Source organism: Etheostoma cragini, chromosome 5 (genome assembly GCF_013103735.1).
Source record: "Etheostoma cragini isolate CJK2018 chromosome 5, CSU_Ecrag_1.0, whole genome shotgun sequence".
NCBI lineage: Eukaryota > Metazoa > Chordata > Actinopteri > Perciformes > Percidae > Etheostoma > Etheostoma cragini.
Window position 1 is genome coordinate 3,002,199 of NC_048411.1, and position 22,947 is coordinate 3,025,145.

Consider the following 22,947-nt stretch of genomic DNA (forward strand, 5'->3'; position numbering starts at 1 on the left):
GTAAAAAGTGAGATTTCCATGTCTTATTTGAGGTGCTGTATAAATACTGTGAAACTTAAAAGTTTAAAAAAGAGACAACAGAGTACCTTTATCAAACAACGAGATCTATAAGAGAGCCTTTACGCCTAGTGCAATAACGCTGATGAATAAACTCCTAATTAGCACCTTTCTACAGAGAAAGCACATTGTGTACTGCATGTATGTTGTGTGTATGTTTGCATTGGTATACTGTAATATAAAAGTTTTTATTCGTTTAGTGAGACCAAAGAGTATTTTCCTCTCTTGGCTGGAAAAAAAAGTTGATTCTATCAATGCTATGTGAATGCACACAGCCCATATTCAGAGACTGCATGTGCTTTTAAATGAGCGTCCAGCAGTTCTGTATAGTGTCATATTATACTACACTACATATAGGTAGAAAGTGCTGTTATAGTCATTCCCTGGCTGCAATGATGTCGCAGAGATGCAGAAAAAACGGAAGTGCTGACCAATCAGAGCAGACTGGACTTTTCCCAAAATATAAGTTTAAAAATATGCATATGGGTGGCCAGATTGGCTCAGTGGGTAGAGCAGGTACACATATACTATATGTAGAGGTTTATGCTTTGAACTCAAATCTGACCTCTGATGATTTCCTGCTTGTCTTCCCCTCTTTCTCAACGAGCTGTCCTATCAAATAAAGGCGAAAAAAAAAGGAATATAGAACCCATCTTTTGGAAATCTTCTTAATGCCTTAATTAAGGACACCAATTTTATTTGTGAATGAATAATGCATTGTAAATAAATTATAATCTTCCTTAAAATACAGGGGGCATAAGTTTACAACCCCCTTAGTTAAATTTCCATAGAGGCAGGCAGATTTCTATTTTTAAAAAGGCCAGTTATTTCATGGATAAGGATTCTATGCATCCCTTGGCCTTTGGAATTAAAATATAAAAAAATAATCTCTAAAAAACAAACAAAGAGGACCTTTGATTGAGATGTGTTGGATTAGATTAAATTAGATTAATTTCCTTATTTCTGTGCTATTTACGTTTTCCATTTCCATATTTTGTGTGTTTGTATTTCCCCACACTGCCTGTACTGTCTCATAATGTTATTATGATTTTAATGAAGTTGAACTATAAACCACAAAAAAAGGAAAACATATTTTACATTGACCTGACCTGCCTGCCTGCAGAGAACTGCATGTTGCTGCAGAAGGAGCTGTGCGCGCCCCCGTGATTGCCATGCAGTTTACAGCGGGCATGCAGAACTCTGCTTAACACCATTGCTTTTGTCCTCTGCGCACGCGCTTAGACGGCATTTCCGGGTACGACATGTCATATAAATACGCTGCTCTACTGCTCGACCGTCGTTAGAAAACACAAACCCAATGATTCCCATATGTCCAGTGGTGTCTTTCACCTATGGTGAGTATCGTTACAAAAACATGTCTGGTATTTTACAGCTAGACAGGTTGAAGTGACGTTAGAAGCAGTTTTAAGATAGTCACGTTAATGGTAGTCCTTGGGCCGCTAACGGTTAGCCGTGTGTTTGTCTGTCCTCCGCAGTGCCCAGCCGGCTCGGTGAAGATGCCAAAATGGCTACCGGCAATTACTTTGGCTTCACCCATGGCGCTGCTGCCCAGTACAGGTACAGGTACAGTACATTTATCCTAAGTAACCTATCAGTCCCAACATGCCACGTATTACCTTACACGTTAGGAGTGTGAGTGATGTGCAGCTCAAATGGCTGTGAGCTTCCCAGTGCTAGCTGCCATTGTTACAGCTGGGGGAGGGGAGGGGAGGGGCGGCCATCCCTCCCTCCGCTGCTGCTGCGGCGCCGGCTGCTGCCACTGCTTTAAAACCCGGAACACACGCACGGAGATGCGGTCATAGCCTCTGCTGAGATACAGATATTATGGAGATGGAGACCAGACTCAGTAATCCTTCCATATCAGTTTCAGAAGCCTAAACACAGCGGGGCAGATTGTTCCAAGTAATCCATGAACGTGCACACTGACATTTTTTTGGCCAACACAGTGTTGCCCGGTAACCATTACATTGCGACAAAAGGTGAGCCACGCACATTAAAAGGCTGACCGCATAGAATCAATTACCCCCCCCCCCCAAAAAAAAACAATGTTATTAATGTTACTGCCTGTCAGAACACTGGTTTTCAGATTGGGGGGCCCACAACCACACAACAAACTGGGATGTAAGAAAAGGTGATCTGGTTTATTGGCATTTCTTTCAACCAATCACAATCGTCTTGGGCGGGGCTAAGCTCCAGACTGAGCCATGGTGCCTCTGCTAAATAGTCTCAGGAAGGAACTTGTTTTGGTGGAACATGTGTATGGTCAGGAGTAGTTTTAGTCGTTAACAGAAAACTCAGATTGGACAGATGGTCTAGCTAGCTGTCTGGATTCACCCTGCAGAAAGGTTGGAGACAGATCTGAGGACCATAGTCCTCATATCTGTCTCCAACCTTTCTTCATCTAAGGGCTAAAAAAAAGAAACCAAAGTGGCCAAGAGAGATTTTATTTACATAATACACATAAGCGGAATGAAGCTGTTTGTACACGCGCCCAAAGCTTATGAAAAAATCTTCACTGGCTGTATGTGTGCAGTGCCATGAAGCAATTCATGACATGGCGAGACCTGATATCAAGTGATACTTCGTAATGCTGAGTGCTAACTGTGGGTGATGGCTTGGTAGCATCAATGCGGCGCCATGTGAGCTACGCTTGGAGAGGAGCCTTACCCCTTGGCCAAAAGTTGCATTCCAATTACTCTAAAGATGTTAAGGTCAATTAATTAAACTGCATAGTTCCATTAACAGCTGTCTGCTGTGAGCACAGCCAACGTCTCTCACTTGGCAAACGTCCCATTAATGTTCTGAATGACCGCGTGGAAGCCTAAGCTGCCCTGCTCATGTATTAAACCTCTAACTAGTGTAGAGGGGACGTTAACAGTATGTGAAATGGGATATGACACAACAAGTCGCGACTGGCCAGCTAACCTTTTGCCTTTTCTCTTTTTGTGTTGCCCTACCAGTCAGCAGCCAACTGCCGGGGTAGCGTACACACATCCCACCACCGTGGCCAGCTACACGGTTCATCAAGCGCCTGTGGCGGCACACACGGTGGCAGCGGCCTACGCTCCCACTGCAGCCACGGTAGCTGTAGCTCGGCCTGCGCCTGTCTCAGTAGCGGCTGCTACTGCTGCAGCTTATGCAGGATACCAGCCAACCCACGCGGCCACTGACTACGGCTACCCGCAGCGCCAGCCGGAGGTCCCTCCACCGCCACCGCCCGTCACCTCGCAAAACTACCAGGTACAAAACTACCAGGTACAAAAAGTTTTCTTTTTTCCTTAAATGTTGTTACTTGTTGTCATGTTGATTATTGGTAGTTTTTGAGTCATTTTAACATTGTACACAGAATGAATGACTGCTAAGTCCTGTGACCTGTTATTCATGTTTTAGTATATTTATTATCCACTGAACAAATGTTTCAGTATTGAGCTCCAGCCCTCTTAATTAGAGTTTTCTAAATATAATCATGGCTGGATAATGCTTTAATTGATCGGCTTGAGAGGCTGTGTGAATATTGTTATAATTGGGGTACTAAAACTCTTTCAAAAATAAATACTGTTTATAAGCTAAATACCTGTGCTCAGTCTGTTACATAGCAAAGGGTCTGAATACTGATGTCAATGTGATATTTCAGTTTTTTTCTTTTTAATACTGTACATTTGCAGGAAGTCGTAAAATTCTGGTTCAGGTTTTTCATCATGGGCTAGTAGATTGATGAGTTGTGAAAACGAATTTCAGTAATTTAAGCATAAGGCTGCAACATGTGAACAAAATGTGAAATAAGGGAACTGTGAAATACTTTGTTAATTAATTGCATATTACCATGTTAATTTGTGTAATTGGTGTGCATCTGTGTAAGGTGGGTGTTGGTCTAGCTATGCTAACTATAGTAACTTCCCTGCAAACAAACAAAAGTGTCTTTGGGGTTTGCTGACTTTGATATGTGGACAGTGAGAGCCAGGATTTGAACCGCCAACCCTGTGATTGATTCTTACCGTTTTCCTCTGCAGGACTCGTACTCCTACGTCCGGTCCACAGCTCCTGCTGTCGCGTATGACACCAAGCAGTACTACCAACAGCCTACTGCTACTGCGGCGGTCGCTGCTGCACAGCCACAACCCAGCGTGGCAGATTCCTACTACCAGACTGGTAGATATTCACTTTCATTCACTTATGCCATGTGTATGCCAGTGTCATTACATATGGCATTGGCTTACTAATCACATGACACTGGTTTGGAGCTGTTTTGGACCCAATCACACTAAGGCGTTTTTTTCCATAAATAGAACCTGCTTGATTTGGAATTTGCGTTGCCTCGTCCACCTTTTTCCATTGCAGATTAGTACCGCTTAAATCGTGAGGCGAGCCGTGGCGGGTCGTCATGGCGTCGCCGCATTAAACTGCAGTGAGACCTAACGCAACACCCACACCCACACACACCGCCGAAGGTGTGTGTTTTTTTTAATACTTGGCGTGTTGCCACAGTCAGAAGGCATATTAGTTTCTAATGCGCCTGGAGGCAGCCAAAACGTTTTTACAAGTAATCATGACTGGTTCGTCCAGGACACCCCCCCCCCCCCCCCCCCCCCCCCCCCGTCTGTCGCTAGCAATGTTGACGCAGTGATTAGTGGCGATTCTCTCTGACCAATCAGCTGTCTGCAGGTTTTCACGTCCCCTTTTGGTAACGCTTCAGCTCGCTTGGAACCTCGACTGAGGTAGTACTACAAAACTTAACTGTACCAGGGACCTTTTTTTTCATAATGGAAAACCAAAAAAGTCAAGTAGATACCATGCAGTGGAAATTAGACGGGGTGTTACATTAGCAGAGATTTCAGTCCATAGTATACTTGACTTATAAACCACAGCATTGCACTTTAATAACATTGGCCAGCTGTTTCTGCTGCTGGCATCTTGATGTGCAGCATGACACATGGCCAATACTACCTGACATGAGAGATCAATTAAAATAAATGTTATTTTAGACCGGTGTATTTTCTCAAGTAGATTGGTTGGATATAGGTGATCTAATCTTTTTTGTTTCCTGTTAGCAACCTCTGCTTCTTCTTTGTTTACTGGAGGATTACAGCCATGTGTAGCCTATAGCCACAACTTCTGGACAAACTACACTGTAGCCCAGAGTTTTTTGCTCCCAACCAGTTTGTGAAAACATACCGAATTCATTTTTTATTTCTTTTGCAAGTTTGAAAATTTCCTTAAAATTCACTTGACTATTAAATAGAACCACAGTTATTCTCCAATAATGCTCCTCCAATGTGTTTGCTATATGACCTGTACGTCCAGGGGCTAACTCGATTTGGCATGGTCTGGCTAACCACTGGTTCAGGGGGACTTTAGAACTTATGTTCCCTTGTGCCAAGACATACACCTAGTTAGCAAGTTAATTCCACAGTACGCATTCACCGCTACGTGGTACAATACCAAAAATGAATTTGTGCTTTCCAGCACCCAAACCAGGATATAGCCAGGGGGTGACATCATACACCCAGAGCCAGCAGACTCGACAGGTGACTGTGATAAAGCCAGCTGCTCCCAGTCCAGCCTCGTCCACGTTCTCCATCTACCCAGTGACCTCCACTGTCCAGCCAGCCGCTGCGTCTGTGGTCCCTTCCTACTCCCAAAGCCCAACATACAGCACCAATGCTGTCACCTACTCCGGTAAGCTTTTTAACGAGTATTGTCAAGACATTAAAGTTGGTAATCCGTTCTATTTAGCCACAAGGCATCACCAGTAACACTTAAAAAGACCTTAGTCTTAGCACAGTGATGTTTTGCTAGCATCAGCCTGCTAACATGCTCAAAGTGACAATGCTACCCTGCATCTTTTTTACAAGTAGTATAACCACACACGCACGCACGCACGCACGCGCGCGCGCGCGCAGTCACCATCTTTCTTGGCTCAGCTTCCTGTTTACTAGTAGAGACTGCTGTGTTCACTACAATCCAGCATCTCTGTTTCAAAAGCAGGTATATAATATACAACCTTCACCTCTTAGTTTACCAAATTAGCATTTTAATATGTGTTAATTGGCACTAAACACAAAGTACAGTTTACAGAATGTTTAGTCATCAAAATTGTTTTGAAGTCATGGAGAGCTGTTGTCCCAAATGTGTATGAACCCAGATGTGGAACAATCTGAAACATAATTTATTGTGGAATGACATCTGTCTTAGCCATTACTATACATTTAGCTGATGCATTATCCAAAGCAATTTACAATTGCTAAATAAATATCAGAGGTTGCACTTCACTTAAACCCTGGTTAAGTGACTTGCTCAGGGACACGGTGGTTGATGTATCGCAGTGGGAAACTTAGCTTGTGACTGTGTAAGTTGGCCTTGGTTTCTCCTGTTCCAGGAACCTCGTACTCTGGTTATGAGGCAGCAGTTTACTCTGCAGCCTCCAACTACTACCACCAGCAGCAGCAACAACAGCAGCAGCAGCAACAACAGCAGCAGAAGCAGGCAGTGGCCGCTGTAGCAGCAACAGCAGCATGGACAGGGAACACTTTCACCAAGAAACCCCCCTTTCAGAACAAGCAGCTTCGGCCCAAGCAACCGCCCAAGCCCCCTCAGATCCACTACTGCGATGTCTGTAAGATCAGCTGTGCCGGCCCGCAGGTGAGTTTATATTTAGCCCATTATAACAGTTTTTGTCATATAAGCAATACACACATACAGGGCCTTGAGAGAGTTTGCACACCCATGCTAAAGTTGATTTAAAAAAAAAAAAAGAGATCTTTTGAAAATGGATCTTAATCCCTTAATTAAAAAAGAAATGGGAAAATCATGGTGGCACTGTGTAATTTCAGTTAGCCTAATAGCTGGTTTGATTTGTATTGAGAGATGATCTTATAGTATGTTCCCCTCTCTATGTATTGTGAAGGGTGTGTGATAATGATGGGGGGCGGGTGGGGGGTATATTTTAATTCCAAAGGCCAAGGGATGCATAGAATCCTTATCCATGAAATAACTGGCCTTTTTAAAAATAGAAATCTGCCTGCCTCTATGGAAATTTAACAAAGGGGGTTGTAAACTTATGCCCCCTGTATTTTAAGGAAGATTATAATTTATTTACAATGCATTAGTCATTCACAAATAAAATTGGTGTCCTTAATTAAGGGATTAAGAGAATTTCCAAAGGATGGGTTCTATATTCCTTTTTTTAATCAACTAGCATGGTTGTGTAAACTATCTCAAGCCACTTTATGCATTAAGGTATGTGTGTCAATATGAAACCCCTCCTGTTTTTACCATCCGAGTGTGGTCCTAATATTGTGTAACCCAAAGGACTCCACAGAGCCATGCACAAACAAATGTCAGTCAACCCCTGTGACTTAACGGCTCTGTCTTTCCCCAAACGTTGAATGCATCAGACTTACAAGGAGCATCTAGAAGGCCAGAAGCACAAGAAGAAGGAAGCTGCACTGAAGGTTTCCCAGAGCAGCACCAGCAGCAGCGGGGGTGGTGGAGGGGTGTTGGCCCGCAATGCTCAGAACCAGCTCCGCTGTGAACTTTGTGATGTTTCCTGCACTGGGGCAGACGCCTATGCTGCCCATATCCGTGGAGCAAAACACCAAAAGGTAAGGATATCAGTGGGGCATTACGTGGCTACAGCTGAAGGTGGTGTTAACAGACCAGACGGCCCTCTGGCGCAGCTCCAGCTCTCTTTGGGTTTGGGATTTAGGAGAAAATTGGGATACTGAGTTGAAACTTTTTTGTCTATGGTAATGGTGCTAAATCAATAAATTCCTATATGTTACCAAAATGTATTGAATTGCAAAACATGAAATCCCGTAACATGCATCCATTATCTAAACCTTTTGTCCTGTGATGTGTAACCCTACGCAGCTGTTTACATTCACACCTGCCGACAGCTAAAAGTTGTCAACTAAATTTAACATGCATGTCTTTAGTCTCTAAAGACTCTGTATAAAGACATAGAACACCGTAAGTTAATGCAAACTCCACAGAGAAGGATGAGATGAAGCAGACAAACATTCAGAGGAATATGGCAGCCATAATCTGTCCACACCTAGTACAGACCACCAAATCTAAAGTAATGAACAAGCCTTTTGAAGTGGTACATAAATGAAATTGTGATGGGAATCAGTCTACTGTGTGTAAACCCTCAGACCTTCTGACACTCCTCTGAACTCTCTTCTGCAGGTTGTGAAGCTTCACACCAAGCTTGGTAAGCCCATTCCCTCCACTGAGCCCAGCATGGTCACTCAGACATCGGCCTCCACCACGGCGGCACCTAGCAAGACCACCACCGCTCCTCTGAGTAGCTCCAGCAGCACCAGCTCTCCGTGTGTGGCGGCCTCCTCGACTGCCAACAGCTCCAACCCCACCTACCTGAAACCTGTCAACATAGTCAGCGGTGGTGTGGCGGGTGCCAAGAACACATTAGCCAACTCTGCTGCCAACCCTGCTTCAGCTGGGAAGAAAGTCAGCGCCCCCAAGATCAATTTTGTTGGTAAGAAAGCCCCTGTTGAGGATGCAGCCCTTCTCAAGGCGTTTTAACTTACGGAGTTCATGGTCTTTGGTCTCAATCAGTTGATTATGTTGTAAACTTGACGTAGTTTTCCCTTGGTTTGGTTTCACACCTGTCCACCAATCTAAGCGTACCAAAATACTTTATGAAGAATCAAGAACGTTCACTCTAATTATTGGCTGGATGTGTGTGGAGCGGGAGCAAGAAAGTAAATTAATTTTTTCAGGAAATTATTGAAATATTTGTACCAATAGTTATGCTTAAGTAAAAAGCTTTTTGTTCTTTAGGAACATGTCTGCCAATCAAAAAACAAGTGGCTTCAGTTAACAAAACACAAATATTACAGGTAGGGATGTTTATGTAGAAACAGCCATAGTGAGCTGCAGGTGATGCACTCACAGGCCGGGTGGCCATTATTCTGTTGAGGAATAAAATACATAATTTTATCCAATAATCAATCCTAAAAATGAGTTGTTAGCTGCTCTATTACTATCTGCTGATTATGTGTACCTGAGAATTCCTCGCCACAGAGCTACAGTTACCAACTTTGTTACATTGTCCTTTTTGTGTGGAATTATTTGGACCAAGATTAAGCAGTAGTGTCAATGGTGTATGATTTTAAAATAGTAATTTCTTGTTTGCAGGTGGAAATAAATTACAGACCACAGTGAAGATGGATGAGACCAAAGTGGAGGCTTCTAAGCCTGTAACGCCCTCTTCGGCTACTCATGACCCCAAGACTGACGTTTCAGATTCTCTATCCACATCGGCCTTGGCTGCTCTGCAGAGCGACGTCCAGCCGGTCGGCCATGATTATGTGGAGGAAGTGAGTTGTGACTGACCAATTCATTGGGCTAGAGCCAGCCCACACTGCACACTGAGCAGAAATGCGTTTTAAATCTTGACTGTAACACATGGAACTCTTTCTAGGTCCGCAACGATGAAGGCAAAGTCATCCGCTTCCATTGCAAGCTGTGTGAATGTAGCTTCAACGATCCAAACGCAAAGGAAATGCATCTCAAAGGTCGTAGGCATCGCCTGCAGTACAAGGTTTGTAGTGGACCTTGCATTTGATTTTAATACACGCTGGTTTATTCATCAGGTGTCTCGCACCAGGTTCTGAAACTCGTGTGTGTGTATATATCATGTTTCATGTTATCAAGTTTTTTTGCTTGCCTGTTTTCAAGTTATCCAGTAGAGCACAAATCAATTCAAATGATAGTATGTATGCACATACACGTATGATCTACAGGCATATTGGCTGAAAAGATAAGAGAATGGATACTAACAGTGCTGAGTCAGTGCTGCATCAAAGACCTCTCCCTGCTGTAATGTCATGGCTGAGAGCGAGTTTAAGCCAGGCTCTACTCGGAGTCAAACTTTCTGCCAAATGTCCAAGGACGACTGTGATTCTTTCTAAATATTAGCGACTGCAATATGTTTAAACCATAATTTTCCTGTTCTTAATGTTTACCTTTTGAGATCGGTCAGCAGTTCAGAATAGTTTGCTTCTTATTTCTGTATTACACCCATGAAAAAGCTTTATTTTTTTTAATTTTTTTTTGTAGAAAAAGGTGAACCCAGACCTGCAAGTAGAGGTCAAGCCCAGCATCCGAGCTAGAAAGATTCAGGAAGAGAAGATGAGAAAGCAGATGCAGAAAGAGGAGTACTGGAGAAGAAGAGAGGAGGAGGAACGCTGGAGAATGGAGATGCGGTATGGTTATGGTCATTTCTTATTATAGCTGTTAAGGAGACGCCCAGTTTATAAGTAATTATGTTTCCACACCGTCCGGTATGCTTTGAAGGGAACAATGTTAACATCCTTATAGAAACAGACACTGGTATGTCGAGGTGGATGGCATAAATAATGGTTAAAAATGACTGCCGGTGAGTCCATAGAAGGCACGAGGCATCCCTTCATGGTTTAAGTATGATTAATTTAATTGTCCAACACCATCGGGGTATCTGGTTAGCTCACCTGGTAGAGCATGTGCCCCATGTACAGGGGCTGTCCTTCGGCCCAGTGGCCACATGTTCAATTTAGGCCCTTTCCTGCATGGCTTTCCCCCTCTCTCCCCTTTCATGCCTAAACTTTCCTTTCAAATAAAGGTACCAAACTGCAAAAAAAGTAATAATCATTAAAAAAAAAAAATGTTAATGCAAGGGGCTACTCTCCTCCCTTCTTTAGATTCTTGGAAATGTGTCGCCTGTCATCCAAAAGACTTCCTAGCTTTGAATTACTGGTGGGGAGTCCCACATTATATTCCAAGTCCAGTTACCTTTGACTTGGCAATAGAAGATATCCTTGACCTAGATGACTGAGAGTCTAGCTTTTGGAAACAACTTAGTGAGACACTTCATGTTGTTTCCTTTTTTTAGTGTCAGCCACCTGGACACATTTAAACTTTGAAAGATATGAGCTGTGGTTTAATATTTCCAGGCGTTATGAAGAAGACATGTACTGGAGACGCATGGAGGAGGAGCAGCACCACTGGGATGACCGACGGCGTATGCCAGACGGAGGGTATCCACAGGGCCCTCCTGGCCCTCCGGGTCTCCTTGGAGTCCGGCCTGGCATGCCTGGCCTGCAGCCTCAGGGTCCTGTGGTGAGGCTTCCTAACTTCTTTTTAACCCACATACTGTACATGCACACAAAGGCAGGGTATTGTAATCGTTAGGGTTAGTTTATTTTGTATTGTTTGAGGTTAGACCAGACATTTCTTTGGCAATTACTTCTCCATCATTTAAGTATACAATAAACTTGATAAACAATTTAAATCAATTTTATTATAGATAGTAGTGTGGATGAGGTAAAATGCTAGTGATACCCATCCCAATCTGTGTCCCTTTGTTTAATTGAATGAGAAGATCTAATCATTTTGACATTGTAAAGTTGTAAAAGCTGTTAGTCCTTATACACTTCAAGACTGTGTGGAGTGGTAAGGATATATACTTTTTGTTGGAAACCATTTGTGTCTCTCAGCCCCCGCGTCGGCCTGATTCTTCAGATGACCGCTACGTCATGACCAAGCATGCAGCCATCTACCCCTCAGAAGAGGAGCTCCAGTCTATCCAGAAGATCGTGTCCATCACAGAACGGGCCCTCAAACTGGTCTCGGACATCATCACAGACCAGGACAAAGACAAGGTCAAGGAAGACGACAATGAGGAGAAAGAGCCCGCTAAAGACAGGTGGGAGTTACATTTTAGATTGCGTACTCAATGTAACAACGTAGTAGTTTTTACATAATCCTGCTGACAAACAACAAATTGAGGCGAAAACATGAGCTCTTTTGCGGGGCAAAAAAAAATGTCAGTATAAATGTATAATGTTGACGCCAAAGTAAATCTGTCCAGATTTGCAAAGCCGATCCTACCTCATGCCTGCAGAGCTCAGTACCAGAACCAACCCATTGCCCCCAAAACTGAACACATATTCAGTTATATGGAGTTGGCATTCAGCGTTATTTTGTATTCAAATCAAACTTACAATGCCTGTAAGATATGGTGTGTTTTTAGATTTAACAGGACATTTTTAACTGAAGTTTTCCGTTAAATACCTGAGTCATATAGCAGCAGGTATTTGTGTTGCATCTGCAGCAGAATACCCACGGTTATCAGGGTCTGAAATAACACTCGCCAAGTGCAGGTGTATTTTTCCATTTGCCAAGTAAATCTATGAGGCTTCAGACTAATTCATTAGCTAGTAAGTGGCTCCAAAAGAAGGCACAATGAAATAAAATTTGAACCGATCATGAATGGTTTGAGCCGTCCTGGAGGCTCTGACTCACTTTTCACACAGCTGTAAGCCTTTACCGTTGGGGGTGTGTGCATTATCTGACTCGTGCATCAAGGCCTGCACGATTAATCGTTACAAAATCCCCATCTCGATTCACAATATCATTTTTTTTATTTGATAAAAACGCTTTTGCTTTAAAACGCAACTTGCTGGTTTAGAAGTAGGACCAGCAACTTAACTGGCAGTTAAGAAATTGATTATATGGCTTATCTACATTATTTTTGTCGTGCAAAAAATTGGTTTTAAAACCTTATATTTATGCTAATTGGTCAACATCCTGTTGTCGATGGTTAAACGGTTAATAATTTACAGTGCTACCAGCAGGACTTGCATAAGTTATTAAAAAAAAAACTGTAATTTTTTATTACTATAAGCCTTAATATTTTGGCCAGTAAAATTATGCTTGGCCAGTGGATTATTTTTTTTATTATAAAATATATACCAGCCAACTTGACCGGTGAGTCCAAGATCATTTGGTCAGCTTGTCTGAATTTTCCAGGTTTATACAGTAAGAACAATTGGGGGAAAAGCGCACTGTTTAAGCAATAATCCAAACCACATTTTAAGATAGAAGATGCTAGACAATTTTTGCACAGTATGTTTTCATTCATATTTGACCTTGATGTTGCATTATGTAGCCTGGATCTTTCAATAATTTGGATATGTGTAGCTAACAGCAGACGTGAGTGACAGGGTGCCTCGCTCCGCCCGGTTTCACTTTCCTTTAAACACACTAGTGAGTGCTTTTCTATTTGGCTGTCTAATTCTTAGTTATTTTAACAATTGTGTATTTGGATCTTTCTCTTCTAAGAATGAGTCCATTGTAACTGTTGCTTGTGTTGCTCCTGCGTATCTCTGGTGTGTGCGTGTGCAGAGCCCTGAAGGGCGTGATGCGGGTCGGCGTCCTGGCCAAAGGCTTGCTGCTCCGCGGGGACAAGAACGTCAACCTGGTCCTGCTCTGCTCGGAGAAGCCCACCAAGAGCCTCCTTAGCCGCATCGTGGAGCACCTCCCCAAACAACTAACAGTACTATCTTTACAAATATCTCACCACAATCCCTTTCCGCAGTGGCCGCTTTAATAGGTACCTTCTTTGCGCTTTCCAAGGAAATTGTTGCCCAGATCTGTCGGTTTTAAAGCCACCTGTTTGGCTGTCTACTAGTTGGTTGTCAGAAAATCTAGGAATGGATAGTTGAATCTTCATAGCCAAATCAGATTTAAACCAAAAAGTGTGATTTGAGTACCACCCTAGTATGGTGGGGATTGGTAACAAACAAAGACTCAGGAGCTTCCAGGGACTTTTTTATTTTATTATGGTCACTGCTTTCTCATACAAAAACAGGAAACCTAAATTACATTATAAGATAATCTATTCGGGTCCCCACCACATTACCTAGTTGCATAACCCTCACATCACGCCCATTTTGTTATAACAGTAATTGGATCTTATGATTCCAGTAAGCATCCTTTGACATAACAAAAGACTTTGCAGTCCACATGCACTAACGGCTGTAGCTATGAAAGTGGCCACTGAGTAGGGTAGATGACATCTTTTAGGTACGCTCCCTGTCTGGGAAATGACTGTCGACAAGTTAGATGTACAATGGACTTTGAAATGATGTTCGTGTATTTGCATCTGCACTGTTTCTTCCAGATTGTAACACCAGAAAAATATGAGGTCAGTGGATCTATTCAGGAAGCAGCGATCATTCTGACTTCCTGTGCCGAGCCAAAGATGGAAGTGACGATCACACTGACTTCACCTGTCATCAGGGAGGAAAATGGCCGGGACGGAGGTTGGGAAACCCATCACAGCCTTTCCCATTGCACCTCCTTTCTTTTCTTTCTGCTATCTCTCTATGAAATCTGGTTCAATATGTCTGACACTCTGAAGAGCGCTGTCCTGCTGGCACTCCACAAACATGTTTTGTTGGGCTTTAAATCCGATCATCCTGGCTTCTTGCTCTTTTATGTAGGATTCATTTGGATTTCAGAAATGAATGACAGGGCAACCGAGGAAGCAAGCTCATCAGATTTAACTTCAGATGTGATCTCTTTTCTTCAGCGGTTGCTGTGCACAGTCAGTGGCATGCACATATTTCAGTTTTAATACCACCTTTGTTTGAACAACTGAAACCATCAGAATGGATTTATTTTCAATGAAACATTAGAATTAGATAATCTGCTTTTACTGGCCTAAGTGAGAGCCAATGAGAGACCCCCCAACATCGTTGTTTTCTCTGTATGTGGGGCAGATCACTTCTAGTATCAAATGAAAACGAGATTAAAAGAGGCAAGTGCCAGCAGTATTGCTCTTAGGCTTTTTGCTCTTACCTCTCAAATGCTATCTTTATCCTCCAAACAAAGCATGACCAGTGTTTGCATTGTGTTAAGTCTAGTTAATCCCAGGTGAGATTCTATTTTGTTTCCTGTGTTCCAGGGGATTCTTTCGATTTCATTGTATGCTATAATCAATGGGAGACATGCATTACAGTATCTTTTCTCCAAATTTCCTTTTGAGATGAGGAGACAAAAGACAATTCCTGCAGAAGATGATTAAATGGACAACTCGAGTTTAATTTGGAATTACTTTTGCAAAGATGTTTGCATTTTGCAACCCCTTCTCAAATCAAGATTTGGCAGAGGAAATTGGATGTTACTTTCCCACAGGAAACAAATCTTCCTTTTTGTGTACTGGCCAACAACAGTTCACCATGCTGAGGTCCCCTGTTCTGAAGTGCTCCCCTGAGTTTTAAAAAAAAAAAAAAAAAAAAAAAAAAAAATGAAAGCCTTTGGCAAGTATTTGTCGTTTTGACTTCGCTGACAACGGAAAGATTAGGACCAATAATTTGAAGATGGACCAGTTTCTCTTTTGAATGAATTGACAATGGAAAGATAAAGTTGAACCATATTGTTTTGAAATCCAATTGTTCCAAATGATTCTTAGGGGAGTATTGTTAGAAGTTGAGGTACAGAAGGCTATGACAGGAATCTTTGTTTGGACCTGAGTGCAGCCTTTGGTATACAGTGATTGTTTGGGTCTTATTCCAACCTACTGATGTTAGGTATGCATGCAGTGATATCCTAACCCTTTTGTTTGCTGGTAGTTCATGTTTTTTTTCTCTTCTTCAGCACCCATTGCTTCCTCCTATTTATATTCGTAGTAATATTTCCAAGTCCAGCACAAAGAAACTACAAAGTCTTCTAGTAGACTGTCTCCCATCAGAGGTTTAGTAGAGCCCAACAGCTTCGGAAGGATTTTTGACCAAGGTTTTCTCACATCCCAAAAACGTTGCCACACCTACTATTGCCATGCCTCTCTTTTTTTATCAGGTCAGTCCCTGTTAGCAGCCATTTGCCCTTTCTTTATCTCTGCACCAAGTTCATTCCATCAGTCATTAGCCACGGAGTCTCTCCTCTGTCCCAGTGCGTGAGCAAAGCAAATTTTCTTAAGAAAAAGACCTTCCCATGGAGGAAAGCTTTACAACACAATCACCTGATGAAAATGGTATTTGCTTCAAAAAGCTTGCTGCTCTAGACCAAGGGATTTAGTCAGTGGTGCTTTCCAAACGCATCCATGTTGAGTCAGTCAGTTCCAACCCCTCTTACACAATCTAATGACTGAACATGTCTGTCCACTTACTTTGACAATGTGTTGGTTTGTGTAGTCGAAGTGACTACAAAATAAGCAACCCATTTGGGGGTTGCCATGGAAACAGACATTGGTATGTGTGGCAATGTGTTTGTTCTTTGCCAGCCTCGCTGACCTGGTCAAACACCCATTCCTCATCACCATTTTGACACTTCAAATCCATTTTTAGATGTAACCTCGGGTATGGTGAAAGACCCAGCGGACGTCTTGGACAGGCAAAAATGCCTTGACGCTCTGGCTGCTCTGCGCCACGCTAAGTGGTTCCAGGTTCGGAACATCATTTTACTTTCTTATTGTAGCCTTATGAGATGCATTCTTTGTTCATTCCTTTACTTGTTTTTACACATTTGGTTTTATTTTATAGTAATGACAAAAACTATTACCATTTGAAGCAATAACAACAAAATATTCAAGGATGCCACATATTACAACAACGATCTGGTTAATGTCCGTGTGTATTGATTATAAAGTTCATTTGAAGCTCCTGTATGAAACAAATACTCTAGCAAAGACCTGGCATCCTTGTATTCCCTTTTTCAATTCAAGTACTGCATTCTAGTTCCATGTGATTCCATAAGGCTGCACAATAACTTGCACAAAGGTGTGCCATCAAGAAGTGCTTTCATGTTCAACGTTTGTATCGTTTTGATTCTATCTATATATATTTAGAATAGGGATTGAGAGAAAAAGGAATATCTGAGTAGTTTCCTGTGATTCTGCTACGTGAGCAAAAGCACAGGCAAAGTAAAGCAGATTTCCTCTGCTCTGTCAGTCCCTATACTCTCCTCTCAGGTGGACTCTTGTACTTTAAGTACCTGTTTGTGAGATACCTGGATAAGCCGGGGGGTCAGGGTTTAGAAGATGACAAGTTCTCAATTCTTGTGCATCTTGCAAACTTTGAACTCCTTTACTAACTGTGAGGTACAAGACTACTGGGAATGGCAGCTGATTGCAAGCTCTTCTGGCTCATACACACCTCAAACCATACTCAAGCTTCCATTATGCACAGTAGTGTTTGGACCTCTATGGCACAACTGATTCACTTGTCTGGTCCATCTCTTGTCACTCTTGTCACTCCGTAAACCTAACTTTATTGCATCAAAAGGCTAGAGCCAATGGACTTCAGTCCTGTGTGATCATCATCCGAATACTGCGAGACCTGTGTCAGCGAGTTCCTACGTGGTCCACCTTCCCCGGATGGGTGAGTATGCTGTTGAAGCGGGCCTCTAAGTGCTAGCTGACGTTGGGCTGTCCCTCTTTGATCCCCAACGGTCAGTCTACTGTTTGACATGTGCGGCCTGAGTGAAGATTCTAACCGTGCGAGTTAGCTGCCACGTCTGGTTGTTGATCGGAGACTTTGACTTAAACTGTTAGCAATGCAGCAGTAGGGTGCCGGGATACCACGTGTTCATACACTCTTTTTTTCATTTAACTGAAGTACATTTACACTGTGGAGGCATGTCTGTGAAACACTCAACAAACCACACTAACCCTAATCCACTTAGCAGGTTCAGAACTAAGGCCTTGTTCAGACTGCAAGCCCAAATCATTTTGTTGGCATGTCCAGATTGTATTCTGGTTAATTTCAGAGAGTCTGGATCACAATTAAACCCAGTGAGTCCAATTTCTTCAAATTGGACCCAAACCGCATTTGGAGTCGTTTTGAAATGTGATTCCATTACAATTTCTACAGATGTGTCTCAGTCCGGCCGCTCAAACTGGATTCCAGTGTTATACGCCTGTACTTATGCAGATAAAAAAGTTAGAAGCTCTGAGGCTGTGTAGTCGGATCCAGGGAGAACCAACTGGATTGTAGGGCTAGATGACGGCCCCCTGGTTTTCAAAGAGCATACAGCAACCCAGTAAGATAAGCTGGTGGTGTCTGATCACATTCGGTAATACCAGTACAGGCAGTCTGAAAGATCTGAGGAACAAATCAGATTAGGCTGCAGTCTGAACGTAGTCTTAGAGTACTTTGACAAGTCGACAAAAGGATTTTAGAGACCCATATGAATATTTCGTCATTTAGAAATCAATATGCCAATGTATCGGCCGATATATTTAAATAAATCAATCCAGAACCGCGAACTAAAATATAATAATTTGTTGTCACAACATACCAGAGGAACATCAAAATATAAAGTTCTGATAATTAAAAAAAACAAACCCAAACAGTCATAACATGGTTGACGGTCCATTTTAACTTTTTAATAGTCATTTTTTAGAATCATTTTTGTCATCATGAATGATTCTAATGAATGAATATAAAAAATCTGCCATTATAAATGCAGATACCGATAGATCGGGAAATGCCTAATATCGCCCGCCGATATTGGCCCACCAATATCTGTCGTGCTCCAGTAGTTTGTAGCAGAAACCTTTTCAAACCCGACTAGTGTGTTCCATTGTTCAGTCTGTTGTGTGCAGTCGGAGATTGTGTTTCAGCGTCTAAGCCGTCTTCACCGTCCTTTGTGTTCAGGCCATGGAGCTGCTGGTAGAGAAGGCCATCAGCAGCGCCTCTGCCCCCCTCAGCCCGGGGGACGCCCTGAGACGCGTCTTTGAATGCATTTCCTCTGGGATCTTACTCCCTGGTGAGATTGTTTCTTCATTTTCCTCTGCATTGATTCTTGTTTCCTGAGTCCTCTAGACCAAACGGCAGCTTTCTGTTCTTGGACCGGACCTGAGCCAGATGAGAAGGGGGGGCGGGGGGCAGTTGTTACATTTATTTGTACTTGTGTGGGAATTACCCTACTTGGGAACAAATTGTTCCAACTATTCTAGCGCCACATGAATGCAGCACAAATACTCACACAATGTTAACATAAGTGAAAAATAATTCCTTCTCTGGGATTCAGATAGAAGATCAGGCCAGGAGTTTTCCTGTGATCTCGCTGAACCTGCATCACTTACTGTGGTTGTATTTCTTCCAGGTGGGCCAGGATTGGTAGATCCCTGTGAGAAGAAGCTGGTGGATACCCTCACAGCGATGGGCGAGCAGCAGAGAGAGGAAATTACCTCCAGTGCCCAGGTACGAGCTTAATTCTATGTTTTTAATAGGAGGATGGATGCTGTTTAGAAGATGATGCGAAAGGCATTCCGACAACAGAGCGGACGTTTTAGGTGAACAATGAGCTGTTCTTCAGTGCCAGCTGACACTCCTCGCCAGCAGATGTCCGCGTTTTGTGTCTTGTCCTAAACATGAGAGGTTTCTTACGGCTTGTTTTGAAATGTCTTTCCTGTCTGTCCATGCAGTTTGCGCTAAGGCTTCTGGCCTTCCGTCAGATCCATAAGGTTTTGGGTATGGACCCTCTGCCGCAGATGAACCCTCGCTTCAACGTCCGCAACAGCCGCAAGCGTCGCCGCGACAACAGTGATGGCACGGACAGCTTCGAGGGCGAAGGCAAAAAGGACAAAAAAGATTACGATAGTTTATAAGCAAGCTTCTCAAGCTAACCTCCATACACAGATGTACTAACGTGTTGTCTCCTCAGTGATGCCGTGCTTTCCTTTGTAACTGCAGCTTCACTCAGCTCTGTATCACACAAACAGAAAGCCGGTCTGTGTACTGTTTTAGTTGTAGAGTTCTTAAAGTCCTCCCTGTGCTACATAACGCTGTTTTTACCTGATGTGCTTCTTCAACACGAGTGTGGATGCCAGTGACTCCCTAGGAGATCAGAAGATCCCAAACATGACGTCATATCCGTAGAGCTGTATTCAGAGGTGGACTGTGTTATTGTAAAGCATTCATTTGGCCAACTAAATTTCAAGTTTTTTTTTCTTTTGAATATGAATAACAGCTTAACGCAAGTGATGTTTGATGCTGTGGTCTTGTTATGTCTCACTGCTCACCTACACTAAAGATAAAAGATGCAAAAAGATTCAGAGGAACTTTAACTGTGGATAGATCTTTGTTAGTAGTGAAGAGGAAGTATTTGTATAATCTTTAAATGGATAAAAAGGCTTTTGGTTTGTGACCACGTGTACTGTTTTTGCTTTTAAAGTGTTACTAGGTAATGAAGAACTTTATTAGCTTGCTTGCTTTTCTAAGTTGGTTAGTGTTACATTAAGTTCAGTACTGGAAATGAGAATAAACTGGGAGGTAATGTAACTGCGCTTCAGTGTATGCCGTGCTCTGCGTTGTGCGGTACTGTCCCAGCAGCAGAATAAACTCCTTTCCAGATTGAGAAGTGTGTATCTGTGATGAGTGGTTTCTCTCATGATGTGCACCAGTAGTCCTTTTTACAAACCAGGACGTCGTCACCTGTTGCCTGCCAGCAACGAGACCACAGAGACATTCTGAAATTTTGGAACAATAGTTGAGAACGGCTATGAAGACTATTAAATGTTAACCCTGAGCTGACAGCCTGACGTCAGGTTACCTGGCATCTGCTGCGAGCCAACGGGCTCCCTGTAATGTCTGTCCTGCTGAGCCTGAAGAACAAGGCGACGCTTGGCTCGTTTCATACGTGAAGGTTTGATGTATGACACAGGAGCATGTAATGAACACTCACTTAAGATTAGACGGTACAGTGTGGATGCCATCCCAACTACCCGTCATCCTGAAGGTGTATTTAAACTACGTTTAGCTAAATCTTGAATGTAAACAAATATACTCGTGCATATTGTGTCCTTGGGCAAGACACTGAACCCTGAGTTGCCTCCAATGCTGTACCTTTGGTGTGTAAATATGTTTATCTGATGAATGGTTCCTTCGAGTAATCATTAGAAAACTAAAAGCGCTATATAAGAAGAGTACATTTATGTTCCTAAAACACTGATGCTAAGCCGAGTTCAGTCTCTCTGGGAAGGATGACACAGTGTCTCCAAAAGGAGAGAGGCCCTTGTCACACAGCTGCCTAGGTTCCCTGAATCTGTAGAGACGGACACATTGATACAGGAAGAGGTTTGGTTATTAGAGACATGCCCAATATTTGCATCCCCTGACCTGGGATCAGTGGATGGCCTGATGTCTAATCTTCCTGTGAGTCTCATCATGCCACATCATGGTGTTTCTGGAGAGACAACAAATATGATTTTGTGCAGTTATTGATATCTGTTCTATAGCATTGAGAATAGTTCAGTGTGTTGAAGGATTATAGTCTGACTGATCTAGTGTTCCCAGAGATCCTCCACATGAGTTCAATGTTCCCCTGCTGGCCCTCTCTGTTAAGCCTTCAAGCCGATCCCTGCAGCAAAACGAACATTTATTTACATTAGTCAATTCACAAAGAACATTGGTGTCCTTTAAAAGGTTGTAATTTCCAAATTTGGAATTGAGCCATTAATATTGATTTCCCCAAAATGTTGTATTCCTCTTAGAATCAACTTTAGCATGGGTGTGTAAACCTATGCGAGCCACTGTAGTTTAATAACGTGCTCAAATAGGCTGCTCCATTGCAAATTTGAAAACTTGTACTGTACAGTAGGTCTTTACAGACCAAGATACATGTCCTCAAATCAGTAAACAAATGGTGATTGGAGATGTGATTGTGTGTGTGTGTGGTGAGAGACTGGTTCCAGGTAATCTTGATGCTGAAATAATTTAGACATCCCTGTTATGATAGAAACATTATTTATTGTAAAGATTAATAAAGGGCATCACAACTAAATGAAGGGGTGGTTTTAAAAGTTTTATTGATAGAGGCACCTTGATGCATGTCCCATAAAGTGGGACCAATTGTGGTACATGGGGGGTGTGTGTATATAACAGGCGTTATAGGCAGTCATCAAAATACTTTAAAGTCCATTAATTTGCTCGTCACGGTGCGTGTGTGTTTTTGTCCGTGTGTGTTCGTTCTCCAGTGAAACTCACTTTAGGCCCAATAAGTACACAAGAGCTGAAATATTCATCAGAAATCTTTATTCGCTGTAATTTCACTTCATTAAAAAAATAGGTTGACAGGGAAAGTAATAATCTAAATGACTTCAATGTGCTAATAAGTAAAAATAGATTTCACATCACACAGCTCAATAATACATGTTAGCTTAAAAATGACACAAACAACTCTGACGTATGCTGTTGACTAAATCATATCACATTATTAAACGTGGCCGAGCACGATGACTACATAACCCCCGACAGCGTCTACTGCTCAGGTTCACAGAGTTGGTTAAAGAAAGATGTGAGGTTGTTACATATCACATGGCTCTCCATATGAAATGTAAACTAATAAAAGAGAACATACTAATAAGAGTTAAGACCTGAGTTCTGCTGACAGTTGCAAAGCAAGAACAATTTTTGGTAATGTTTTTAATCAAAATACACATAAATAACACACTAACGCCCTATGAAGATGAACCGTTGGAGCATTTCACACATTTAAAAAAACAATTCATTTTATTTCACTGTTTCACATTGTTGCCTGCTGAGTAAAAAATTCCCAAACCCATAATTGAGATTTATCGTATTACACAATGCAAAGCGCACATTCACATTTTTAATGAAATATTTTTTTAAAAGTACCGTAAAAATATGAATTCCCCAATTGTCAGAATTCTCAGTTAAAATGCAAATTATGGCTTTTTAAGAAGCTTTTAAGAAGAAAGCCAATGTGGTCCCACTCGAGTGTGTTCATGTGTTAGTGTGCAGTCTCTAGCAACCTCTGAGTAACTCAAAAATAAAACTGATGCAAACTGGGAACCAAAGTATAGACCTGCAGACCTTCAGTGTGCGGCTTTAAACTCAGTGTGGACACGCTTTACTGTTCGGAGGGTGATCATGACAGGTTTGTAGAAACATGACACATGATGGTGAAAACGGCAGCGAGACAGAGTGTCCACAGGACAAAGTCTAAAGCTGCAGTTTGGAACTGAAAAGTCACTTCTACCCAGCAGCCACTGCTCACAGGTACTATAAAAGGTTAATGTCTGTCAGTATTTACCTATAGTTTGCAGGGCCTGGGGGG

General features: G+C 42.3%; 1 protein-coding gene across 5 annotated transcripts; it reads left to right on the forward strand.

The window, feature by feature from the left end:
- The first annotated feature begins 1,218 nt into the window (after positions 1–1,218).
- Positions 1,219–20,226, forward strand: zfr (zinc finger RNA binding protein). Of its 5 annotated transcripts, none has more exons than XM_034872692.1 (20): positions 1,219–1,412; positions 1,554–1,641; positions 3,039–3,333; positions 4,089–4,227; positions 5,542–5,754; positions 6,455–6,717; positions 7,473–7,679; positions 8,266–8,575; positions 9,238–9,419; positions 9,524–9,643; positions 10,162–10,307; positions 11,034–11,199; positions 11,577–11,785; positions 13,267–13,417; positions 14,045–14,186; positions 16,212–16,309; positions 17,148–17,243; positions 18,522–18,633; positions 18,973–19,070; positions 19,295–20,226. In XM_034872692.1, the coding sequence occupies exons 1-20, from the start codon at positions 1,376–1,378 to the stop codon at positions 19,475–19,477; spliced, it is 3,255 nt and encodes a 1,084-aa protein (XP_034728583.1). In that variant the 5' UTR covers positions 1,219–1,375; the 3' UTR covers positions 19,478–20,226. The 5 variants fall into 5 exon arrangements, 4 of the variants coding, with proteins under 4 accessions (XP_034728583.1, XP_034728586.1, XP_034728585.1 ...); XM_034872695.1 differs by having other exon boundaries at positions 3,039–3,318; XM_034872694.1 differs by having other exon boundaries at positions 1,554–1,635.
- Positions 20,227–22,947: the final 2,721 nt, after the last annotated feature.